General features: G+C 40.9%; 2 protein-coding genes across 2 annotated transcripts; both read right to left on the minus strand.

The window, feature by feature from the left end:
• Positions 1 to 647: 647 nt before the first annotated feature.
• On the minus strand, positions 648 to 17,674 carry slc22a15 (solute carrier family 22 member 15). The gene is made up of 13 exons (XM_062059419.1): positions 17,562 to 17,674; positions 14,463 to 14,591; positions 14,261 to 14,393; positions 11,736 to 11,900; positions 11,536 to 11,665; positions 11,410 to 11,470; positions 8,483 to 8,640; positions 8,267 to 8,407; positions 5,123 to 5,208; positions 4,949 to 5,057; positions 4,809 to 4,881; positions 4,571 to 4,726; positions 648 to 835 (listed from the first exon to the last, which is right to left on the minus strand). Exons 1-13 carry the CDS (start codon positions 17,643 to 17,645, stop codon positions 791 to 793), a joined length of 1,470 nt encoding a protein of 489 aa, XP_061915403.1. The 5' UTR covers positions 17,646 to 17,674; the 3' UTR covers positions 648 to 790.
• Positions 17,675 to 17,726: 52 nt separating this feature from the next.
• LOC133657751 (SLAM family member 5) lies at positions 17,727 to 21,013 on the minus strand. Its single transcript, XM_062059420.1, has one exon. It carries the CDS (start codon positions 20,902 to 20,904, stop codon positions 20,119 to 20,121), a length of 786 nt encoding a protein of 261 aa, XP_061915404.1. The 5' UTR covers positions 20,905 to 21,013; the 3' UTR covers positions 17,727 to 20,118.
• Positions 21,014 to 21,583: the final 570 nt, after the last annotated feature.

Consider the following 21,583-nt stretch of genomic DNA (forward strand, 5'->3'; position numbering starts at 1 on the left):
ATTTTATATCCCCACCGATGAAGTAAATTCCCTCAGACTGCTATACAACACATTAGGGTCCCACAGCGACCTTAAGTGGACAATAATTGATTTAGTAGCCCTAATTTAATTAATAAAATCAATTAATTAAAACAATGTAAAATATTTAAAATATATATATATATATAAATACAAAAAATATTAATGAACACCACTGAATGTTTTAGATTTCCTCGCGCGGCTTTACACAGCGACATCAAGTGGACATTAATGGAAATGCACCAGAAAGTTTTAAATGTATCATTTATTTTATTTAGTAACCCTCAAATGGTTAAAATCAAAAAGTATTTATATATACATATATATATATGAATTCACCAGTCAGTCATTGAATGACTAAAAAATATATATATATAAAAAAACATATATACAGTATATATATTTTGGACAAAATTCCTCATTTAGTTGCCATAATTAAGAGCATAACTGTATTACATATATATTTTTAATTCATCATTTATTTCGTCACCCTATATACATATAAAAAATTATTACATTCCTTAAATATATTTAAAAAATACATAATTATATTAAAAAACAATTAGATGAATACCACTATGGATGTAGTTTTAATGACCACATGGCGGCACCGGGATCAAAGTCTCTTTTGAGCAGAATGAAGGCAACCTCTTATTAAAATAGACATTTACATTCACACACATCCTGAAATAGTCCACAGCAACATTACTCCCTGCCTTGTACTGCTGCGTCCCTGCAGGGGGTCCCCCGGTGTGAGGGCCCCGAAGAGCGTTCATTCGACGTTGGAGTCCCGCTTGTCGTCTTTGTACAGGAGAGGCTGAGCAGGAGGAGGCACACATGGAGTGTTAGAACATAAAAGCAGGTTTATATGGTCCGTGTACAGGAAAACTAGGCCAGGGGCCCCAGCTGAAAGGGGCCCCTCGACGACCACGAGTCATGTATATTTAAATTCAACAGATGTGTGGTTCTATCAGCGGGAAACACAATATCAGAATAATGTCAGAGACACAGTCGGGGCCCCCCTCCAGGGGCCCCTCCCAGCAGCAACACTCTTGGAAAAGTGCGCTCGTGACGTGCGAGTTTGTTTAGGATCCGATACCAAGTACAATTCAGGCTGGTATCGGCGGTGAGTGTGATGTGCTTCCATTGGTTAAAGATATGTTTTTTGTGGGAGTTTGGGGGCCCCAGGCACCCCAAATACCTTGGAACGGGCCTGTCCGTGTATGTTTGTCCATCTTAAACACTCAATTATGTTCCGACACATTTACCCTTGCACATGTTGAGAGCGATCCATAGCGCTCAGTTTTGTCGGTAAATGGGAGACGAGAGGTTATCATCACACTCCAACACCTCTAACATGTCAATGCTGCCTCTTTGCTCGGTCAGCATTGCAAATGAAAATATGTTCTCAATTGTCTTAGCCTGGATAAATATACGTTAAATAAATAAATGTCAACTACGTTTATATTACCCAGAAGGCTTAGTGCTGTAGACAGGAACAGGAAGTAGGTCTAAGCTACAATTGTGTGGTTTGATTGATAGAGTTGATGTCGTTCCTTGTTGTTGTCCACACTAACAGAAGTTTTATTACACAGTTGACATTAATACTGTAGGCGCTACTTTTTTTTCCTACGCTTTGAACCCCGCGGCTGATAAAACGGTGCGGCTAATTTATGGATTTTTCTTCGCTGATGGCCGGAATGTTTCATGCTCAATAGTTTTCATCAAACCCAAGCAGAGACACTGAAAAGGTACGTTATAGTTTGTGCTACGGCGCCATCTTCTGGCCGGTTCGCTCACTGTTGCGGTGAAAGTGTACTTCCTGTTTTAATGTCTTGAACCGGAAGTAAAAGTGTCAATAGCGTTTCTACTCGTATGGATTCTTCATTCATTACTCCAAGCAACGTTTGTAAGTTTTACAATATAACTGTAACAATTCTTACTCACTAAAGCGTCCCATGTGTGATGTCTGTAGGAGTGTTTTCAGGCATATTTATACGTGTTATCGTAATGCAGGGGTGTCAAAGTCAAATGGACGGAGGGCCAAATAAAAAATTTAGCTACAAGCCGAGGGCCGGACTGTTCGAATGTTCATTGAAAAATTTTTAAATGACGCATATAGTCTAGTGAACCTAATTGAACCTACTGAAAACCTAACAAATATATTCCAATATGATCAGATAAATAAAGCAATATTTTCTTATGGCTCTGTCAGTAATCTTTAATTTTCAACAGACACAAAAGACAAATTTCCTTTATATAAAAATCCCCATAACATGAACATTAAATGAAAGAAACCGGTATTCAAGGCACCATCAGTAGCCTATATTTTCTATTTTAGCAAAAGTGGGCTAAATTTACTTCAAAGAAAAAAACAATAATAGCAATTTTCTATCATCCACTCAACTGAAATATTTTTAAAATATAATTAAATTGAAATACAATAAAATAAAGTGCAAAAATCTATAAATCAAAAACAACACTTTGTTTAAGGAGAAGTAACATGCAGTGAAAACAAATATTAAACTTTAACTTTTAAACTTGAATTGAGTAAAAACTCTAAATATGTGATTGCACAGTAATGTTCACATTAAACCCCCCTCCTCCCTCCGTGGGAGGGAGGCGAGTTGGGTGCCCGAAACCCCCCGCTGGTTTCGGCCCGCCCCTTGGCGCGCGTGGCACGGCGGGCTCCGCGACCCGACGGCTGGCCCTCGTGGCTTGACGGCGGGCGCGTCCCGACGGGCCGCGCGTAGGGGTCAAACGCAGAAGTCTCAGGGCCTCGTGGTGAGGGGGTGGCCTGCGGGTTTCGGCCCGCTTGACCCCCCCGCTCCGCTTGGCGCGCGCGGCACATGACGGGTTCCGCCACCGACGCTCGGGCTGCAGCCCGACGGTGGTGCGGGCCCGGCGGTGACGCGCGGTTTGGGGAAACAAAGCAGAAGTCTCAGGGCCTCGGGGCCGGGTTTCGGCCCGCCCCCTTGGCGCGCGTGGCACGGCGGGCTCCGCGACTGACGGCCGGGCTGCAGCCCTTCGGCCGGCAGGCGCGTCCCGGCGGGCCGCTCGCCCCCTTTCGGAACCTTGGACCGGCATCCGCTTGGTGCGTGTAAAAGATCTGCGGTCTAAAAAAAAAAAAAAAAAAAAAAAAAAAAAGATCTGCGGTCTGCGGGCCGGTTCTAATAATAAATCAAGATCATCCCAAGGGCCGTAAAAAACCTTCTCGCGGGCCGGATATGGCCCGCGGGCCTTGACTCTGACATATGTGTCGTAATGTAATCAAGCTAGCGTCCTTAGCATTAGCTAATATGCTAACACCTTTAAGAGTGTCTGTGTTAGCAATTAGAGATGTCCGATATTATCGGCCGATAAATGCTTTAAAATGTAATATCGGAAATTATTGGTATCGGTTTCTACCTCCCAATTTTCCCAGGAGACTCCCGAATTTCAGTGCCCCTCCCAAAAATCTCCCGGGGCAACCATTCTCCCGATTTCCACCCGGACAACACTATTGGGGGCGTGTCTTAAAGGCACTGCCTTTAGCGTACGCTTTTCCTCCGTACAAACAGCGTGCCGGCCCAGTCACATAATATATGCGGCTTTAACACACAGATAAGTGAATGCAAGGCATACTTGATCAACAGCCATACAGGTCACACTGAGGGTGACGGTATAAACAACTTTAACACTGTTACAAATATGCGCCACACTGTGAACCCACACCAGGGTTTCCCACTCATTCATTTATTTGTGGCGGCCCGCCACGAAAGAATTACGTCCGCCACAAATAAAATTAAAAAATTTAAAAAAATGTATTTATTTTTTTGTCCTCTCCAGCTTCTCAGGCAAATCATATAGTTGATGTAGATGCCCATATCGGCTGTTCAGATTTACTTTACAAAAGAGAAGTGTAGGATACTTCTCTTGTTGCCTTATTTGTATTTGACCACTACTGTTTTCTGTTTATTTGTTACTGACTGTGGCAGGACACCTCTGCCTCTGTTTCACTTTATGTTGCTGGTAAATAATATGGTTGTAGTAGTAGGCTAAAGTTAAATTATTTAGTATGCACTAATTAAAGGGGCAGAGCTTTGAGACATTTTAGCTTTTATATTTTATAAGATATATTTTTTGTAAGAACCACAATTAATAAATATATTTCAGTGAATAACCTATTGTTCAAATCTGTATATAAATATGTACATAAAGTGTTGTAATTATACTGTAAAATGGATGGATGGATGGATGGATGGACGTTTAAAACAAAATTGTCATTATTAATTAGTAAGTATACATTTTTTTAGCCTTTTTAGAGAAAATCAAATCATTGTAGTAAATTATGCAAATTACTCGATGATGTCATGGTGACCACGCCCATAGCCACGCCCCCACCGCCACAGGTATCTTGACAGTTTATGGGAAACACTGATTAGATAATCTCCCATGGCACACAAGACTGTATATCCCGGCACACTAGTGTGCCACGGCACAGTGGTTGAAAAACACTGGATTAGACTATGGGTAAAACGGAACAAATCGGAACCGTAGCCCTATAAATCACCTTGTTCTCGAGAACTCTGCCCTGGCTGGTGCAGAGCTCCTCCAGGGTCTCGGCCGGCGGCCTGTCGAAGGTTTCCGGCAGCAAAAGGACCAAACAGCCGGCGGAGAGGCCGCTCACACAGAAGACCATGAAGGGCATGGACGTGGCCAACGCCCGCTGGAACACAGGACACGTGCCGCCTTAGTCTCACTCTGCGTCCCGGGGTCCCTCTAAAGGGGCAAAAGGCACTCGCTCTCACCATGGCGGGAACAAACGGAGCCAGAATTCCTCCCAGTCTGCTGGACATGGAGCACACCCCCAGCCCGGCGTTCCTGAAAAGGTGCAAGCGTGGAAAAAGGCGAGGGCCCAGACACTGGCGGCGTGGTGAAGGACGCTCACCTGACAACGGTGGGGTAGAGCTCCGACGTGTACACGTAGGCGATGTTGAACGCCGCGCTGATCATCAGCTTCCCCAACAGCGCCAGCCAGGTGACGACCGCTGACCACTCTGCACACGCACGTACAAGCTTTAGAGGCGCCTGCTGGGGCGTTGCCATGACGACGGCCTCTCACCTGCACCCTCGGGGATGATGACGGTGACGAGGCAGGCACAAGCACCCAGACACAAAAAGGCCGACATACTCTTCCTCCTGCCGGCCCTGCAACACAACATCCAGCAGGTTTCCTTCAAAGTTCTTCCTAAATGTTCTCATGGCGGACCCTGAGACCCTCCGCCACTCGCCTCCTAACACCTCGTCACGTCTTTCCACCATCATCTGTGGAACATCTTGCTGGAGGACCTCAGGGCTGCAGAGAACCTTCATGTGTTGGAGGTGTGTGAATACTGTATCTTTTGTTCTATGTGAATACTGTATCTTATGTTCTATGTGAATACTGTATCTTATGTTCTATGTGAATACTGTATCTTATTGTCTATGTGAATACTGTTTCTTATGTTCTATGTGAATACTGTATCTTATGTTCTATGTGAATACTGTATCTTGTGTTCTATGTGAATACTGTATCTTATTCTCTATGTGAATACTGTATCTTATTGTCTATGTGAATACTGTATCTTATGTTCTATGTGAATACTGTATCTTATGTTCTATGTGAATACTGTATCTTATGTTCTATGTGAATACTGTATCTTATGTTCTATGTGAATACTGTATCTTATGTTCTATGTGAATACTGTATCTTGTGTTCAATGTGAATACTGTATCTTATTCTCTATGTGAATACTGTATCTTATTGTCTATGTGAATACTGTATCTTATGTTCTATGTGAATACTGTATCTTATGTTCTATGTGAATACTGTATCTTATGTTCTATGTGAATACTGTATCTTGTGTTCAATGTGAATACTGTATCTTATTCTCTATGTGAATACTGTATCTTATTGTCTATGTGAATACTGTTTCTTATGTTCTATGTGAATACTCTATCTTATTGTCTATGTGAATACTGTATCTTATGTTCTATGTGAATACGTTATTTTATGTTCTATGTGAATACGGTATTTTATGTTCTATGTGAATACTGTATCTTATGTTCTATGTGAATACTGTATCTTATGTTCTATGTGAATACTGTATCTTGTGTTCTATGTGAATACTGTATCTTATGTTCTATGTGAATACTGTATCTTATTGTCTATGTGAATACTGTTTCTTATGTTCTATGTGAATACTGTTTCTTATGTTCTATGTGAATACTGTATCTTATGTTCTATGTGAATACTGTATCTTATTGTCTATGTGAATACTCTATCTTATGTTCTATGTGAATACGGTATTTTATGTTCTATGTGAATACGGTATCTTATGTCCTATGTGAATACTGTATCTTATGTTCTATGTGAATACTGTATCTTATGTTCTATGTGAATACTGTATCTTATGTTCTATGTGAATACTGTATCTTGTGTTCTATGTGAATACTGTATCTTATGTTCTATGTGAATACTGTATCTTGTGTTCTATGTGAATACTGTATCTTATGTTCTATGTGAATACTGTATCTTATTGTCTATGTGAATACTGTTTCTTATGTTCTATGTGAATACTGTTTCTTATGTTCTATGTGAATACTGTATCTTATGTTCTATGTGAATACTGTATCTTATTGTCTATGTGAATACTCTATCTTATGTTCTATGTGAATACGGTATTTTATGTTCTATGTGAATACGGTATCTTATGTCATATGTGAATACTGTATCTTATGTTCTATGTGAATACTGTATCTTATGTTCTATGTGAATACTGTATCTTGTGTTCTGTGAATACGGTATCTTATGTTCTATGTGAATACTGTATCTTATGTTCTATGTGAATACTGTATCTTATGTTCTATGTGAATACTGTATCTTACTACGTTCTATGTTATGTTCTGTGAATACTGTATCTTATGTTCTATATTGTGTTCTATGTGAATACTGTATCTTATTATTGTCTATATTATGTTCTACGTGAATACTGTATCTTATTATGTTCTATGTGAATACTGTATCTTATTATGTACTATGAGAATACTGTATCTTATTATGTTCAATGTGAATACTGTATTCTATTATGTTCTATGTGAATACTGTATCTTACTATGTTCTATGTTATGTTCTGTGAATACTGTATCTTATTATTGTCCAAAATATGTTCTATGTGAATACTGTATCTTATTATGTTCTATATTATGTTCTATGTGAATACTGTATCTTATTATTGTCTATATTATGTTCTATGTGAATACTGTATCTTATTATGTACTATGAGAAGACTATCTTATTATGTTCTATATTATGGTCTATGAGAATACTGTATCTTATTATGTTCAATGTTAATACTGTATCTTATTATGTTCTATATTATGTTCAATGTGAATAATGTATCTTATGTCCTATATTACATTCTGTGAATACTGTATCTTATGTTCTATATTATGTTCTATGTGATTACTGTATCTTATTATGTTCTATGAGAATACTGTATCTTATTATGTTCTATATTATGTTCAATGTGAATACTGTATCTTAATATGTTCTATATTAGGTTCAATGTGATTACTTTATCTTATTATGTTCAATTTGAATACTGTATCTTATTATGTTCTATGTTAATACTGTCTTATTATGTTCTATATTATGTTCAATGTGATTACTTTATCTTATTATGTTCAATGTGATTACTTTATCTTATTATGTTCAATTTGAATACTGTATCTTATTATGTTCTATGTTAATACTGTCTTATTATGTTCAATTTGAATACTGTATCTTATTATGTTCTATGTTAATACTGTCTTATTATGTTCAATTTGATTACTTTATCTTATTATGTTCAATGTGATTACTTTATCTTATTATGTTCTATGTAAATACTTTATCTTATTATGTTCTATGTGAATACTAGCAAACTAGCGTTAGTCGGTCCATAATTATATCAACGTGTGGTTATCAATTATGTTTTTTTCAATCATTTTAACGTATTACTGCAATACTAAGTGTGGGGAGTATCATTACTGCTGTTTATGTGCATGTAGTACTCACGCCCGCAGCTGCTGCAAAGAGCCCGGAACTACGTGTGCACACGCGCGCTATCCAGGCTGGCAAACTTATTGAGTTCCTTTTCGTTTATCACAGGGTTAATTGACTTATGGAAAATTGGCCCAAGCGTGTGTGTGTGTGTGTGTGTGTGTGTGTGTGTGTGTGTCTCACCAGTGTTGGTTGATGACATAAACACACAGCGGGTAGGCGGGCAGTTCCACCAGGCCGTACATGGCCATGTTCACATAACGACTTCCAGACATCTGACTGGCGCCCAGAGTCAGGCCGTAATACACCAGACTGCACACGTACCTGCACACACACACACTTATTCTTGGTGGTTGTCATGGATACGGGACCCAAACGCCCTGCTAAAGTTGTCCTCACCAGACATACATCAGCACCAGCGTCCTGAAGCGGAGGACCGGGTGGGTGAGGAGCCGCAGGACTCCCGCGCTTCTGTCGCCGCCCTTGGTGCCGCCCACTCGCCGCAGAGTCAGTTTGGGGGCGGGTCTACCGTTCCTCAGCGCCATGTAGCGCAGGACCTCCAAGAGAGGAGACCCCATGCTCAAAGACCTCTCAGAAAGACGGTCTAAAATGCGTGAGCCTTACAGCGACAGACTTGTCGGGTCTGAACCGACTGCGCCCTCTGCTGGTCACTACCACGCTACACACAACAGGGCGCCCCCCCACCTCGTCTAAATCTCCCCAAACTTCTCCAAATTGCTTTTATGGTTTGGAAGTTATTAACGTTTTATGGAGCTGGTTATTCATCAGAATTTGTTAGTAACAAGTTTGGGGACATTTTGACATAGTTGGAGTATAATAGTACATTAAAACCATAAATCTTTAATAACGTAATTTACGGACTATAAGCCACTAATTTTCCCCTACACTTTGAACCCTGCGGCTTGTAAAACGGTGTGGCTATTTTATAGATTTTTCTTCGCTGGCGGCCATATTACAAGTTGTTTTCATTAAGACATTGAAAAGGTGTGTTATTGTTTGTGCTGTGGCGCCATCTTTTGGACGAGTTTGCTTATGGCAGGTGCTGCTGGGTGAACGCCTACAAGTGTTTCCTGCTTTGAACCAGAAGTAGAAGTGCCGTTTCCGTCTTCTAGCCATCAATAGCGTTTCTACTCAGCGGGATTCTTCATTCATCACTACAAGCAACGTTTGTAAGTTTTACAATATAACTAAAACAATTCTTACTTACTAAAGCGTCCCATGTGTGATGTCTGTAGGAGTGTTTTCATGCATATTTGTACACGCTATCGTAATGTAATCAAGCTAGCATTGTTAGCATTAGCTAATATGCTAGCACTTTTACGAGTGTCTGTTAGTATTATTAACTTACAATGGCATTCTTTTTGTATTATTTCAATTTCACTATTTGTTTGTTCCGCCGTTTTACTGCCATGTTACAGACACCGTTTGGAAACAATTAAGGTATCTAAATAAACATTTACAGAATATTCCTGTGTAAATAACTATATTCACAACGTATATACTGTCGCGATCAAAAGTGTACATACACTTGTAAAGAACATAATGTCATGGCTGTCTTGAGTTTCCAATAATTTCTACAACTCTTATTTTTTTGTGATAGAGTGATTGGAGCACATACTTGTTGGTCACAAAAAACATTCATGAAGTTTGCTTCTTTTATGAATTTATTATGGGTCTACTGAAAATGTGAGCAAATCTGCTGGGTCAAAAGTATACATACAGCAATGTTAATATTTGCTTACATGTCCCTTGGCAAGTTTCACTGCAATAAGGCGCTTTTGGTAGCCATCCACAAGCTTGCGCTTGAGTTTTTGACCACTCCTCTTGACAAAATTGGTGCAGTTCAGCTAAATTTGTTGGTTTTCTGACATGGACTTGTTTCTTCAGCATTGTCCACACGTTTAAGTCAGGACTTTGGGAAGGCCATTCTAAAACCTTCATTCTAGCCTGATGTAGCCATTCCTTTACCACTTTTGACGTGTGTTTGGGGTCATTTTCCTGTTGGAACACCCAACTGCGCCCAAGACCCAACCTTCGGGCTGATGATTTTAGGCTGTCCTGAAGAATTTGGAGGTAATCTTCCTTTTTCATTGTTCCATTTAAATCACCAGTTCCATTGGCAGCAAAACGGGCCCAGAGCATAAGACTACCACAACCAATGGTGTTCCTGGGATTAAAGGCCTCACCTTTTCTCCTCCAAACATATTGCTGGGTATTTTGGCCAAACAGCTCCATTTTTGTTTCATCTGACCACAGCACTTTCCTTCGGAAGGTCTTATCTTTGTTCATGTGATGTCAGATGAAACAAAAATTGAGCTGTTTGGCCATTATACCCAGCAATATGTTTGGAGGAGAAAAGGTGAGGCCTTTAATCCCAGGAACACCATTCCCACCGTCAAGCATGGTGGTGGTAGTATTATGCTCTGAGCCTGTTTTGCTGCCAACGGAACTGCTGCTTTACAGAGAGTAAATGGGACAATGAAAATGGAGGATTACCTCCAAATTCTTCAGGACAAGCTAAAATCATCAGCCCGGAGGTTGGGTCTTGGGCGCAGTTGGGTGTTCCAACAGGACAATGACCCCAAACACACGTCAAAAGTGGTAAAGGAATGGCTACATCAGGCTAGAATGAATGTTTTAGAATGGCCTTCCCAAAGTCCTGACTTAAACGTGTGGACAATGCTGAAGAAACAAGTCCATGTCAGAAAACCAACAAATTTAGCTGAACTGTACCAATTTTGTCAAGAGGAGTGGTCAAAAATTCAAGCAGAAGCTTGTGGATGGCTACCAAAAGCGCCTTATTGCAGTGAAACTTGCCAAGGGACATGTAAGCAAATATTAACATTGCTGTACGTATACTTTTGACCCAGCAGATTTGCTCACATTTTCAGTAGACCCATAATAAATTCATAGAAGAACCAAACTTCATGAATGTTTTTTGTGACCAACAAGTATGTGCTCCAATCACTCTATCACAAAAAAATAAGAGTTGTAGAAATGATTGGAAACTCAAGACAGCCATGACATGATGTTCTTTACAAGTGTATGTAAACTTTTGACCACGACTGTATCTGCGGCTTATAGTCCGCTGCAGCTTATGTATGAGAAAATATTTTTCTTCTAAAGCCTAGTGGGTGTGGCTAATATACGGTTGCGCTGTATAGTCCGGAAAATAGGGTAACATAAAAACTGTAATAGTTAGACCAAATATTTTTGATTGGGATTGTAGGTTGGGACAAGTTTGAGGAGACTTGGACAAGGTGGGGGAGGGGCCAACGTCACACAGGTGTGAGGAAGACATTCACCTGCTCGGCCTGGTCCGTATGGTTCCGACAGTAGAGCCAGCGTGGAGATTCTGGAAGCGTGCTGGGAACATGAGACGACATCATCAAACACTGCGACGTCCAAGTGCTTCCAAACGAGGCACTCACACTGACAACAGGAAGCAGAGCACGCCGGACGAGTTGGCCGCCATGGCCAGCGTCCTCCAAGGCCTGATGGCGTAACCCAGCGCTGCGAAGAGGACGATGCCCACCGCAAACGTCATACTGGTCAGCGTTCCTGCCCAGGCAAGGAGACATGGAGATGTTTTCTGCTGAAAAGTACAAACACGCCATGCGAGGCTTCGTACCCGTCATGGCCCAGTAGGACTTGCCCACGTACTCCTGGGTGAGCACGAAGGAGACCAGGCCAATGCCGCCGTTCATCAGGCCCACCAGGAGGCGGGAGGCGGCAAACAGCTCGTAGCTGGGCGCCGCCACCGTCACGTAACCGAAGAGCACCTCAAAGAAGAGACCTGCCGGAAGATGATCTAATGTTAGGGCTGGGTGATCAAACGATATCAAAATATATCACGATACATGTAATCCACCTCAATAGAAAATGTGTTCCATAAAACGCTCCATTTATTTTTCTTCTTGGTGGGAAGAAGAAAGTGGAAGTATGGACGCAAGGTTGGTTGCATAAACAAAGACACTCGCTCCCTGGTAACCGAGCAACGCAGGAAGTGATCACTGATCAGTGGGCGTGACACGCTAACAGCCAATCAGGTGACAGTATCAACTACCACGTTTTGTTGTCTGGCGCTTGATTCTGTGCATGGAGTGAGAAGAGAAAGTCCAAATGAAGAAATTGTGGATAAAAGACAGATGTGAACCCCCTTGGAGGAAAAAAAGAGGACCACTGAGAAAAAGAGAAACACTGAGAAAAAGAGAAAATTGGGAAAAAAAATTGAATTTGAGGAAAAGAGGGAAATTGAGAAAAAAAAAAAAATTAAAGAAAAAAGAGACAAATTGAGGAAAAAGGGAGAATTGAGGAAAAAAAGAAAAATAAGAAAAAAGGGCAATTGAGAAAAAAGAAAATTAAAAAAAAAATTTAAAATGGAGAGGAAAAAGATGAAAATTTAGAAAAAAAAGGGAAATTTGAGGAATAGAGGAAATTTGAGGAAAAGAGGAAATAACTAAAGAAAGAAGAGATACATTCAGAAAAAAAGGAAAGTTGAGAAAACAGGAAAAGGAGAAAAAAGGAACAAAATTGAGGGGGAAAAGGAGGAAAATTAAGGGGAAAAAAGAGGAACATTGAGGAAAAAAGGGAAATTTGAGGAAAAGAGGAAAATTGAGGGGGAAGAAATTAAAATTGAGGGGGAAAAAAGGAAAATTCTGAAAAAAAGAGAAACATTTCGGAAAAAGGGACATTTGAGGAAAAAAAGTAAAATTGAGAAAAAAGGAAAATGAGAAAAAAAGAGGAAAAATTAGAGAAAAAAAGAAAATTGAGGAAGAAAAGAGGAAAATTGAGAAAAAGGAACATTTAAAAAAAAAGGGACATTGATTATAAAAAAAGGGGGCCAATTTCTATCAATAAAGTGTTGCCACGCAAACCCCGAAAGAAAATGAAGACTACATTTCCTACAATTGGAGGCAATTCTACTCTATTTTTAACCTTTAGATTTATTCTCATCTACCAACGTCTTTGTCATGTCACATTCTATTACATGCATGCAAAGAATGTTTCCCTTTTGGCAACTCTATAACCAGGCCCCCTTCAGTAATATACTTCCTGTTCTTTTCTGTTTACAATCATATATATACCTTCTCGCCGGCCACTAATAATCGCCCTACAACTACAACTGCTTAGGAACTAACAGTGTTTGGAATCATCCAAATATGATTAGCAGCAAAGTAGACAGTCGTCAACGTTGTGGCTCGGAGACTGTATTGGATTTTTCAAGGGACCGTACTTAGACCAATGTGGTCTGTACACGATGCAAGGCAAGACTGCTAATACCACACCACCTTAGCTCATCCTTTAAAGCACAGCTGTAACTTCCTGCCACTAAACCTGCAGAAAATAGTTATTCTGTCAGAAAAATTGTATTTAAATGATCAAAAAACTTTCCGTTCTGAGTTGCACCAAGCCAAACGCTTGGAAGATTCCGCTGTGTACGGTGGAATGAGACGGGAGGGGTTATCTATTGTCCTCGAAGACCTGCCAAAGCTGAATCCAGGACGAGTCCAAGCCCGAGGCATCTTATTCTTTTGTCTTCAATGTGACTGAAAACAATGACTATTTACATACTCCCCATTCCTGTTGAGACAGGTGTTGTTGCGTAAACATTGAATATCTAAATAAAAGAGGTGGCGTACAATCTTTCGCCAGAGCGTGGTGCAGGACTGTACTGAGAGTACAGTGGCCATGTCTCTCCTCAGATCTGAGTCCAAATTGAATTCTGCCTCTGTTTGATTCCTTGCATTTTGTCTTGTTTAATAGATGTCATCAGTGTTTAAACCTGACATCTTCTTTGGGTTTTTTGTTTAAATATTCACAATTTGCACTATTTTCTTACATTTTATGAAGCATTTCTTACATATTCCTTCATAATAAGAGCTTATTGTTAAGTGTTCAATGTGGTTTGACTATTTTGTTGACACTGAGTGTTTTCCATGCTTGTGTTGACATTTCCTTTCTGCCTTGATAGCTGAGGGATTGTATCATAAACAAATATATTGTAATCCTGCTCCTTATTTTCCATAGCTCATAAAATTATCAATAATTATTCATATCAACCGATATAAAACACCGATATCGCGATACAGTTTTCAGCCGTATGGCCCAGCCCTACATCATATACTACAATGTTACATCAGATTGGACACTCACCTGCCAAGTAAACGGGTCTCCTGCCGATCCTGTCCGAAAGCGGTCCAAAGATGATGTTGCCGAGGAGGAGGCCGGCGAAGAAGAGCGATCCGGCCAAGCTGACCTTGTAGGCCTGCTGCTTGACCAGGAGCCACTGAGGAGCAAGATCAAGGTCAGGAGCTTCTTCACCAACCTGCTTCACCTGCTGACCTTCCTCCCTCACCTCTGTCACGATTGAGTCGACGTCCCCGGAGAAGACCACGGGCGACTGGAGGCCGTCCAGCTGACCCGTGCTGCGTTCTGGAGCCGCTCCGACCAGAACTATCAACATGGACTGACACGCCATATAGAGCTGAAACACATTTTTAAAAACTGGATCATTTGATCCTGACTCTATACACTGTGTGTGCATGTGCGATTCAATACCGATATTGGAGCATTGATACCAATACAATATCAGCAGGAATCATAAATAATGTATTAGTATGTAGTGTGGAAAAAAGGTTTGATCAAGTGAAATGAGTCAAACAGAGAACAATGATGGTTATGAAAAACATGAACCTGTTCATTATTAACGGTCTGGAATGGCCTTATGCTGTCTTTAAGTTGAAGTGGGGTGATTAATTGTATTTTTTTGTTGACACAGAGTGGTCTCAATACTTAATAAGGTTAAGCTCATGACGCAACAAGTTGAATGATGCAGACACATTTGTTACTGAATATTTTTATACTTTAGTAAAATAGAATAAATTGTGTGCTTATTGGAGGACATGCAGATGTTAACTGTCTGTCCGGCTTTGCACAAAACACGGTGCAGGACTGCTTGTATCGCACATGATATCACACACACAAGTAAACACGCTGCAGGACTGCTTGTATCGCACATGTCGTCACACAAAGGTAAACACGCTGCAAGACTGCTTGCATTGCACATGTTATCACACAAAGGTAATTACGCTGCAGGACTGCTTGCATCGCACATGATATCACACAGAAATAAACACCCTGCAAGACTCCTCGTATCGCACATATCACACAAATGTAAACACGCTGCAGGACTGCTTGTATCGCACACACACAAGTAAACACGCTGCAGGACTGCTTGTATTGCACATATCGTCACACAAAGGTAAACACGCTGCAAGACTGCTTGTATCGCACATGATATCACACAAAGGTAATTACGCTGCAAAAATGCTTGTATCACACACACACAAGTAAACACCCTGCAGGACTCCTCGTATCGCACATGATATCACACACACACAAGTAAACACGCTGCAGGACTGCTTGTATCGCACATGATATCACACACACAAGTAAACACACTGCAGGACTGCTTGTATCGCACATATCGTCACACAAAGGTAAACACGTTGCAAGACTGCTTCTGCTTGTATTGCACACGATATCACACAAAGGTAATTACGCTGCAGGACTGCTTGCATCACACATGATATCACACACGTAAACACGCTGCAGGACTGCTCATATTGCACATGATATCACACACAAATAAACACCCTGCAGGACTCCTCGTATTGCACATGATATCACACAAATGTAAACACGCTGCAGGACTGCTTGTATCGCACATATCGTCACACAAAGGTAAACACGTTGCAAGACTGCTTCTGCTTGTATCACACACGATATCACACAAAGGTAATTACGCTGCAGGACTGCTTGCATCGCACATGATATCACACACGTAAACACGCTGCAGGACTGTTCGTATTGCACATGATATCACACACAAATAAACACCCTGCAGGACTCCTCGTATCGCACATGATATCACACAAACGTAAACACGCTGCAGGACTGCTTGTATTGCACATATCACACAAAAGGTAAACACGCTGCAAGAATGCTTGTATCGCACATGATATCACACACAAGTAAACACCATGCAGGACTCCTCGTATCACACATTATATCACACACAAGTAACCAGGCAGCAGAACTTCTTGTATCGCACATGATATCAAACAAATGTAAACACGCTGCAAGACTACTTGTATCGCACATATTACACACAAGCAAAGACGCTGCAGGACTGTTTGTGGATTCGCACATGATATCACACCCAAGTAAACACGCCACATGACTGCTTGTATCGCACATGATATCACACACAAGTAAACAGGCTGCAGAACTGATTGTATCACACATGATATCACACAACTGTAATAACGCTGCAAGACTACTTGTATCGCACATATCATACACAAGCAAAGACGCTGCAGGACTGCTTGTATCGCACATGATTTCACACACTAGTAAACACACCGCAGGACTGCTTGTATCGCACATGATATCACACACAAGTAAACAGGCTGCAGGACTACTTGTATCGTACCTGATATCACACGCAAGTAAACACGCTGCAAGACTACTTGTATCGCACATATTACACACAAGCAAAGACGCTGCAGGACTGCTTGTAGTGTTACAATATGATTGTTACGTTGATACTCCAGCATATTAATATATGTTGCAGGGGGGAACGTTTAGAGTGAGACACACTGTACAGGAAGTAAGCGGGCTAGTGTGAGTGAGTCACCTGGAATTGTACCTGCACGGAAGTTGCCAATAAAGTACAAGTGAGCAACTATACTGCTCTAACCGTCCACTCTTTATGGTTGGGAATATAACGGACTAGAGTGAAACATGTAGATTCGCACATGAAATCACACCCAAGTAAACATGCTGCAGGACTGCTTGTATCGCACATGATTTTACACACAAGTAAACACGCCGCAGGACTGCTTGTATCGCACATGATATCACACACGAGTAAACAGGCTGCTGGACCACCAATAGACTAGTATTTGCATAGATTAAAATGATTCTGAAACACGTCTTATTTTATAACTGCAACCAGTGATTGTTTCTTTAATGGAAAAACAGTTTAAAAAAAACCAACTATAATAACGAGCCAGTCTTTTGAACGGCCATTAAGTCCCGTCGCTAAAGTAAACAGTCTAGTTGTAAACGTCATCAAGAGGCGACTCTCCAAAGGGACTACGTCATCAGTCCGTACAGGACCACTACAAACAACACATATGTTGGAGATAAAATGAACTAAATATTATATTTCACGATACGCCGAATGGGAAAGCTGCTCATAAAAATGTTGTTTCGCGGTCAAAATATGTTCAAACTTCACTTCATTACATAAATAGTCGCCGATGCTCCTTTTTTCCAACGGAGTCTGGTTCGGGGCGACAACGGCGCTACGTTGAGACGACTAAATACGTCTTTTCAAATAAAGTCACTAAAGTCCACTGTGCGTGTCTTCGCCCGGGTCGAGTCTCACCTGGGTCAGAGCCAGGACACACACGGCTCGCTTCTGATAGGCACCGAACTCTCCGACCACTTGGAAAGCCTCCTCCAGGTCCATCGTCCATGCCGGGAGCTTCAAAGGCTCGTTCGCGGTGGCGCGCGTACGCGCTTTTTTTTCGTGACACACGAACGTGAGACGTTCAGGGGTCGATCGAGCAAATCGTTTATTTCAGCGCTTCAAAACATTCGAAAAAGCAGCAACACGCGAACGATTCATTTGGGAAAATGCAACAAGATTGTCCATCAAGAAGACCTTTTTTTTCAGTCATTAAAACATGAATGTTTGTGAAAACAAAAAAAACTCCAGATATATACAAAATAATGTGCCTATGAAAGTGTATAATTTAAAGTTATGTGCTTGTAAATGCTGAACTTAAAATAGAAATGTACACTTTTTACACACATAGGATGGACAGCATTTCCCGAATGTGGAAAAATAAACATTTATACATTCAGAACTTTGCGTTAGGGGCCAGTTTCAGAAAGTCAATTAAAAAAAATAATGTGGAAAATTAAACATGTATACTGTAAAATAATGCACCTTATGGGTTTTTGAGATACGAGCCATCCATTTATACATTTTTGCTTTAGAACTTTGCATTAGGGGCCAGTTTCAGAAAGTCAATAAAAAAATAATGTGGAAAATTAAACATTTATACTGTAAAATAATGCACCTTATGGGTTTTTGGGATATAAGCCATCCATTTATACATTTTTGCTTTAGAACTTTGCGTTAGGGGACAGTTTCAGAAAGTCGATTAAAAAAATAAAGTAATGTGGAATAATAAACATTTACACTGTAAAATAATGCACCTGATGGGTTTTTCAGATACGAGCCATCCATTTATACATTTTTGCTTTAGAATTTTGCGTTAGGGGCCAGTTTCAGAAAGTCAATTAAAAAAAATAATGGGGAAAATTAAACATTTATACTGTAAAATAATGCACCTTATGGGTTTTTGGGATAGAAGCCATCCATTTATACATTTTTGCTTTAGAACTTTGCGTTAGGGGACAGTTTCAGAAAGTCGATTAAAAAAATAAAGTAATGTGGAATAATAAACATTTACACTGTAAAATAATGCACCTGATGGGTTTTTCAGATACGAGCAATCCATTTATAAATTTTTGCTTTAGAACTTTGCGTTAGGGGCCAGTTTCAGAAAGTCAATAAAAAAAATTATGTGGAAAATTAAACATTTATACTGTAAAATAATGCACCTTATGGGTTTTTGGGATATAAGCCATCCATTTATACATTTTTGCTTTAGAACTTTGCGTTAGGGGACAGTTTCAGAAAGTCGATTAAAAAAATAAAGTAATGTGAAATAATAAACATTTACACTGTAAAATAATGCACCTGATGGGTTTTTCAGATACGAGCCATCCATTTATACATTTTTGCTTTAGAATTTTGCGTTAGGGGCCAGTTTCAGAAAGTCAATTAAAAAAAATAATGGGGAAAATTAAACATTTATACTGTAAAATAATGCACCTTATGGGTTTTTGGGATAGAAGCCATCCATTTATACATTTTTGCTTTAGAACTTTGCGTTAGGGGCCAGTTTCAGAAAGTCAATTAAAAAAATAAAGTAATGTGGAATAGTAAACATTTACACTGTAAAATAATGCACCTGATGGGTTTTTCAGATACGAGCCATCCATTTATACATTTTTGCTTTAGAATTTTGCGTTAGGGGCCAGTTTCAGAAAGTCAATTAAAAAAAATAATGGGGAAAATTAAACATTTATACTGTAAAATAATGCACCTTATGGGTTTTTGGGATAGAAGCCATCCATTTATACATTTTTGCTTTAGAACTTTGCGTTAGGGGACAGTTTCAGAAAGTCGATTAAAAAAATAAAGTAATGTGGAATAGTAAACATTTATACTGTAAAATAATGCACCTTATGGGTTTTTGAGATACGAGCCATCCATTTATACATTTTTGCTTCAGAACTTTGCGTTAGGGGCCAGTTTCAGAAAGTCAATTTAGAAAATAAAGTAACGTGGAAAAAATATGTTGGCCCTGCGATGAGGTGGCGACTTGTCAAGGGTGTATCCCGCCTTCCGCCCGAATGTAGCTGAGATAGGCTCCAGCACCCCCGCGTTAGGGGCCAGTTTCAGAAAGTCACTAAAAAAATAAAGTAAAAAAAATGTAAATAAAAAGTTCATAGTCGTGGCTATTGTAGCGGTAGGTAGGGCAGAGTACAAAAAAGAAGAAGTTTGGTCAACATAGTTATCTTCATTTCCCGTGAGTGCAATTGCATTGTCATGGCGCTAACGTGACACAGCAACGATGAAAGCGGAAGTGCCTAACAAGCGCATTAATTAGGGACAACTGGGTTAGCATGACATTCATCTTTGGAGAGACGGATCCAAAAAAAAGCGGGACATTTTGGGCAACGACCGACCACTCTGCACGGACACTTGCGGTGGTGAGCCACGGACCACTCCCGTGACGCTTCGGTCCATCGCGTCCAGACTGCGGGCCGCCGCGGCCACGCACACACCCTTCCAGACAGGAACGTCACGGCTTGTCCGTAGTTGTGTTGGAATCCAGCGGCACACTCTCTGGAACTTTGGCGTCGGTCGGAAGTGGTAATTCTTGACGGCGTTTGTTCTTGCGGTACCAAACCAGGACCACTGCTGCCACCACCACAACCAGGATCATTATGACCAGACCGGCGATCCCTCCCGGTCCAATGCCGTCCTTTTCCTGATAAAAGGGGTTGGTGAAGGGCTCGCTTTCCTTCTCGCTGATGGGGTTCTTCATGACGCAGGACAAGCTCTTCTCCTCCTGACTGTGGACGTCAATGAGGATGGTATTTGTCGTAAGTTTTGGGTCGTGCGTCCAGTGGTAGGTCACCGGTCCGGCCTGGCTGGTGTCTTCAGCGCAGTGCAGCTTGCATTGGTCCGAGTCTTTGGAACATGCCACCGGGGACACATGGATCTGAGGTTGAGGTACCGGACTGATGATCTTGGTGCTGAAGGTGGTGTTCGCCTGGGAGACCTTGTTTAACTCCAGCGTGAAGTTGCCCACGTCCTGCGCGCCCACATCAGAGATCTGCAGATCCCCGGTCACCGTATTCAGGGTGGTTCGGTGTTTGAACTCGCCGTAGTAGATGACGTCTTTACCGGCGTCCCACTCGGCGACCAGGTCTCTGTTGATAGACCACACCACGTTAGTGAAAGGGCCCGACTTGCCAGGTCGTAGATGCAGTGTGCCGCCCTTTGCGACGTATACGTCGGTGTCAAGCGACCAGCAAAGACACAACAACGAGCTCCAAAACCCACAAAGTACACTAAACTTCATCTTTTGTCCGTTTTAGCCCGCTTACACCGAGTTTATAAAAAACAACACGACGGTCAACTCCCTTTTATCTCAGGAAGCGATCACAGATAGGAAATAGGTGTCCGCGTAGCTGCCTGAGTCAAAATGTCACACTTCGTCTCCTGCTTTCTTCCAGTAAAATACAGCTGCCATTCATTTCGGACGGACATAAAACAACAAAGTTGTGTTGTGGTTTTTTACATCACACACTGGTCCTTGTTTCCTTTATCGAGCGGGTCTTTCCAAACAGGCGTGGTTATGGACCCCCTTCTGCACCGACGCTCCCGATAGTTCGAAAACGAAAGTCAATGAAGTCCAAAAAAAATAATTTATGATTGTCTGAAAACAAAACGTTTGTATTGAATACGTTAATGTATGGGATGTTGAATGTTGCGAGAAATACACGAGGGTAGTGTTATTAAAATAATAATTTCCAGGCATAATTCATAGTTAATATATCTTAAGAGCATACTTGCCAACCTTGAGACCTCCAATATAAATTTTCAAAACTGGATTCAAAAAATACATATTAATATTATTTAGTACTATGTTTTAAAACCAATTTTTTTGGGGCCATCTTTGCGCTTACTCTGCGCATAAATGTCATACGTCAGCAGCAAAGAGTGAGTTAGGGGAGGGGGGGGGGGGGGGCGTGGGGGGC

Source organism: Entelurus aequoreus, linkage group LG09 (genome assembly GCF_033978785.1).
Source record: "Entelurus aequoreus isolate RoL-2023_Sb linkage group LG09, RoL_Eaeq_v1.1, whole genome shotgun sequence".
Taxonomy (NCBI): Eukaryota; Metazoa; Chordata; class Actinopteri; order Syngnathiformes; family Syngnathidae; genus Entelurus; species Entelurus aequoreus.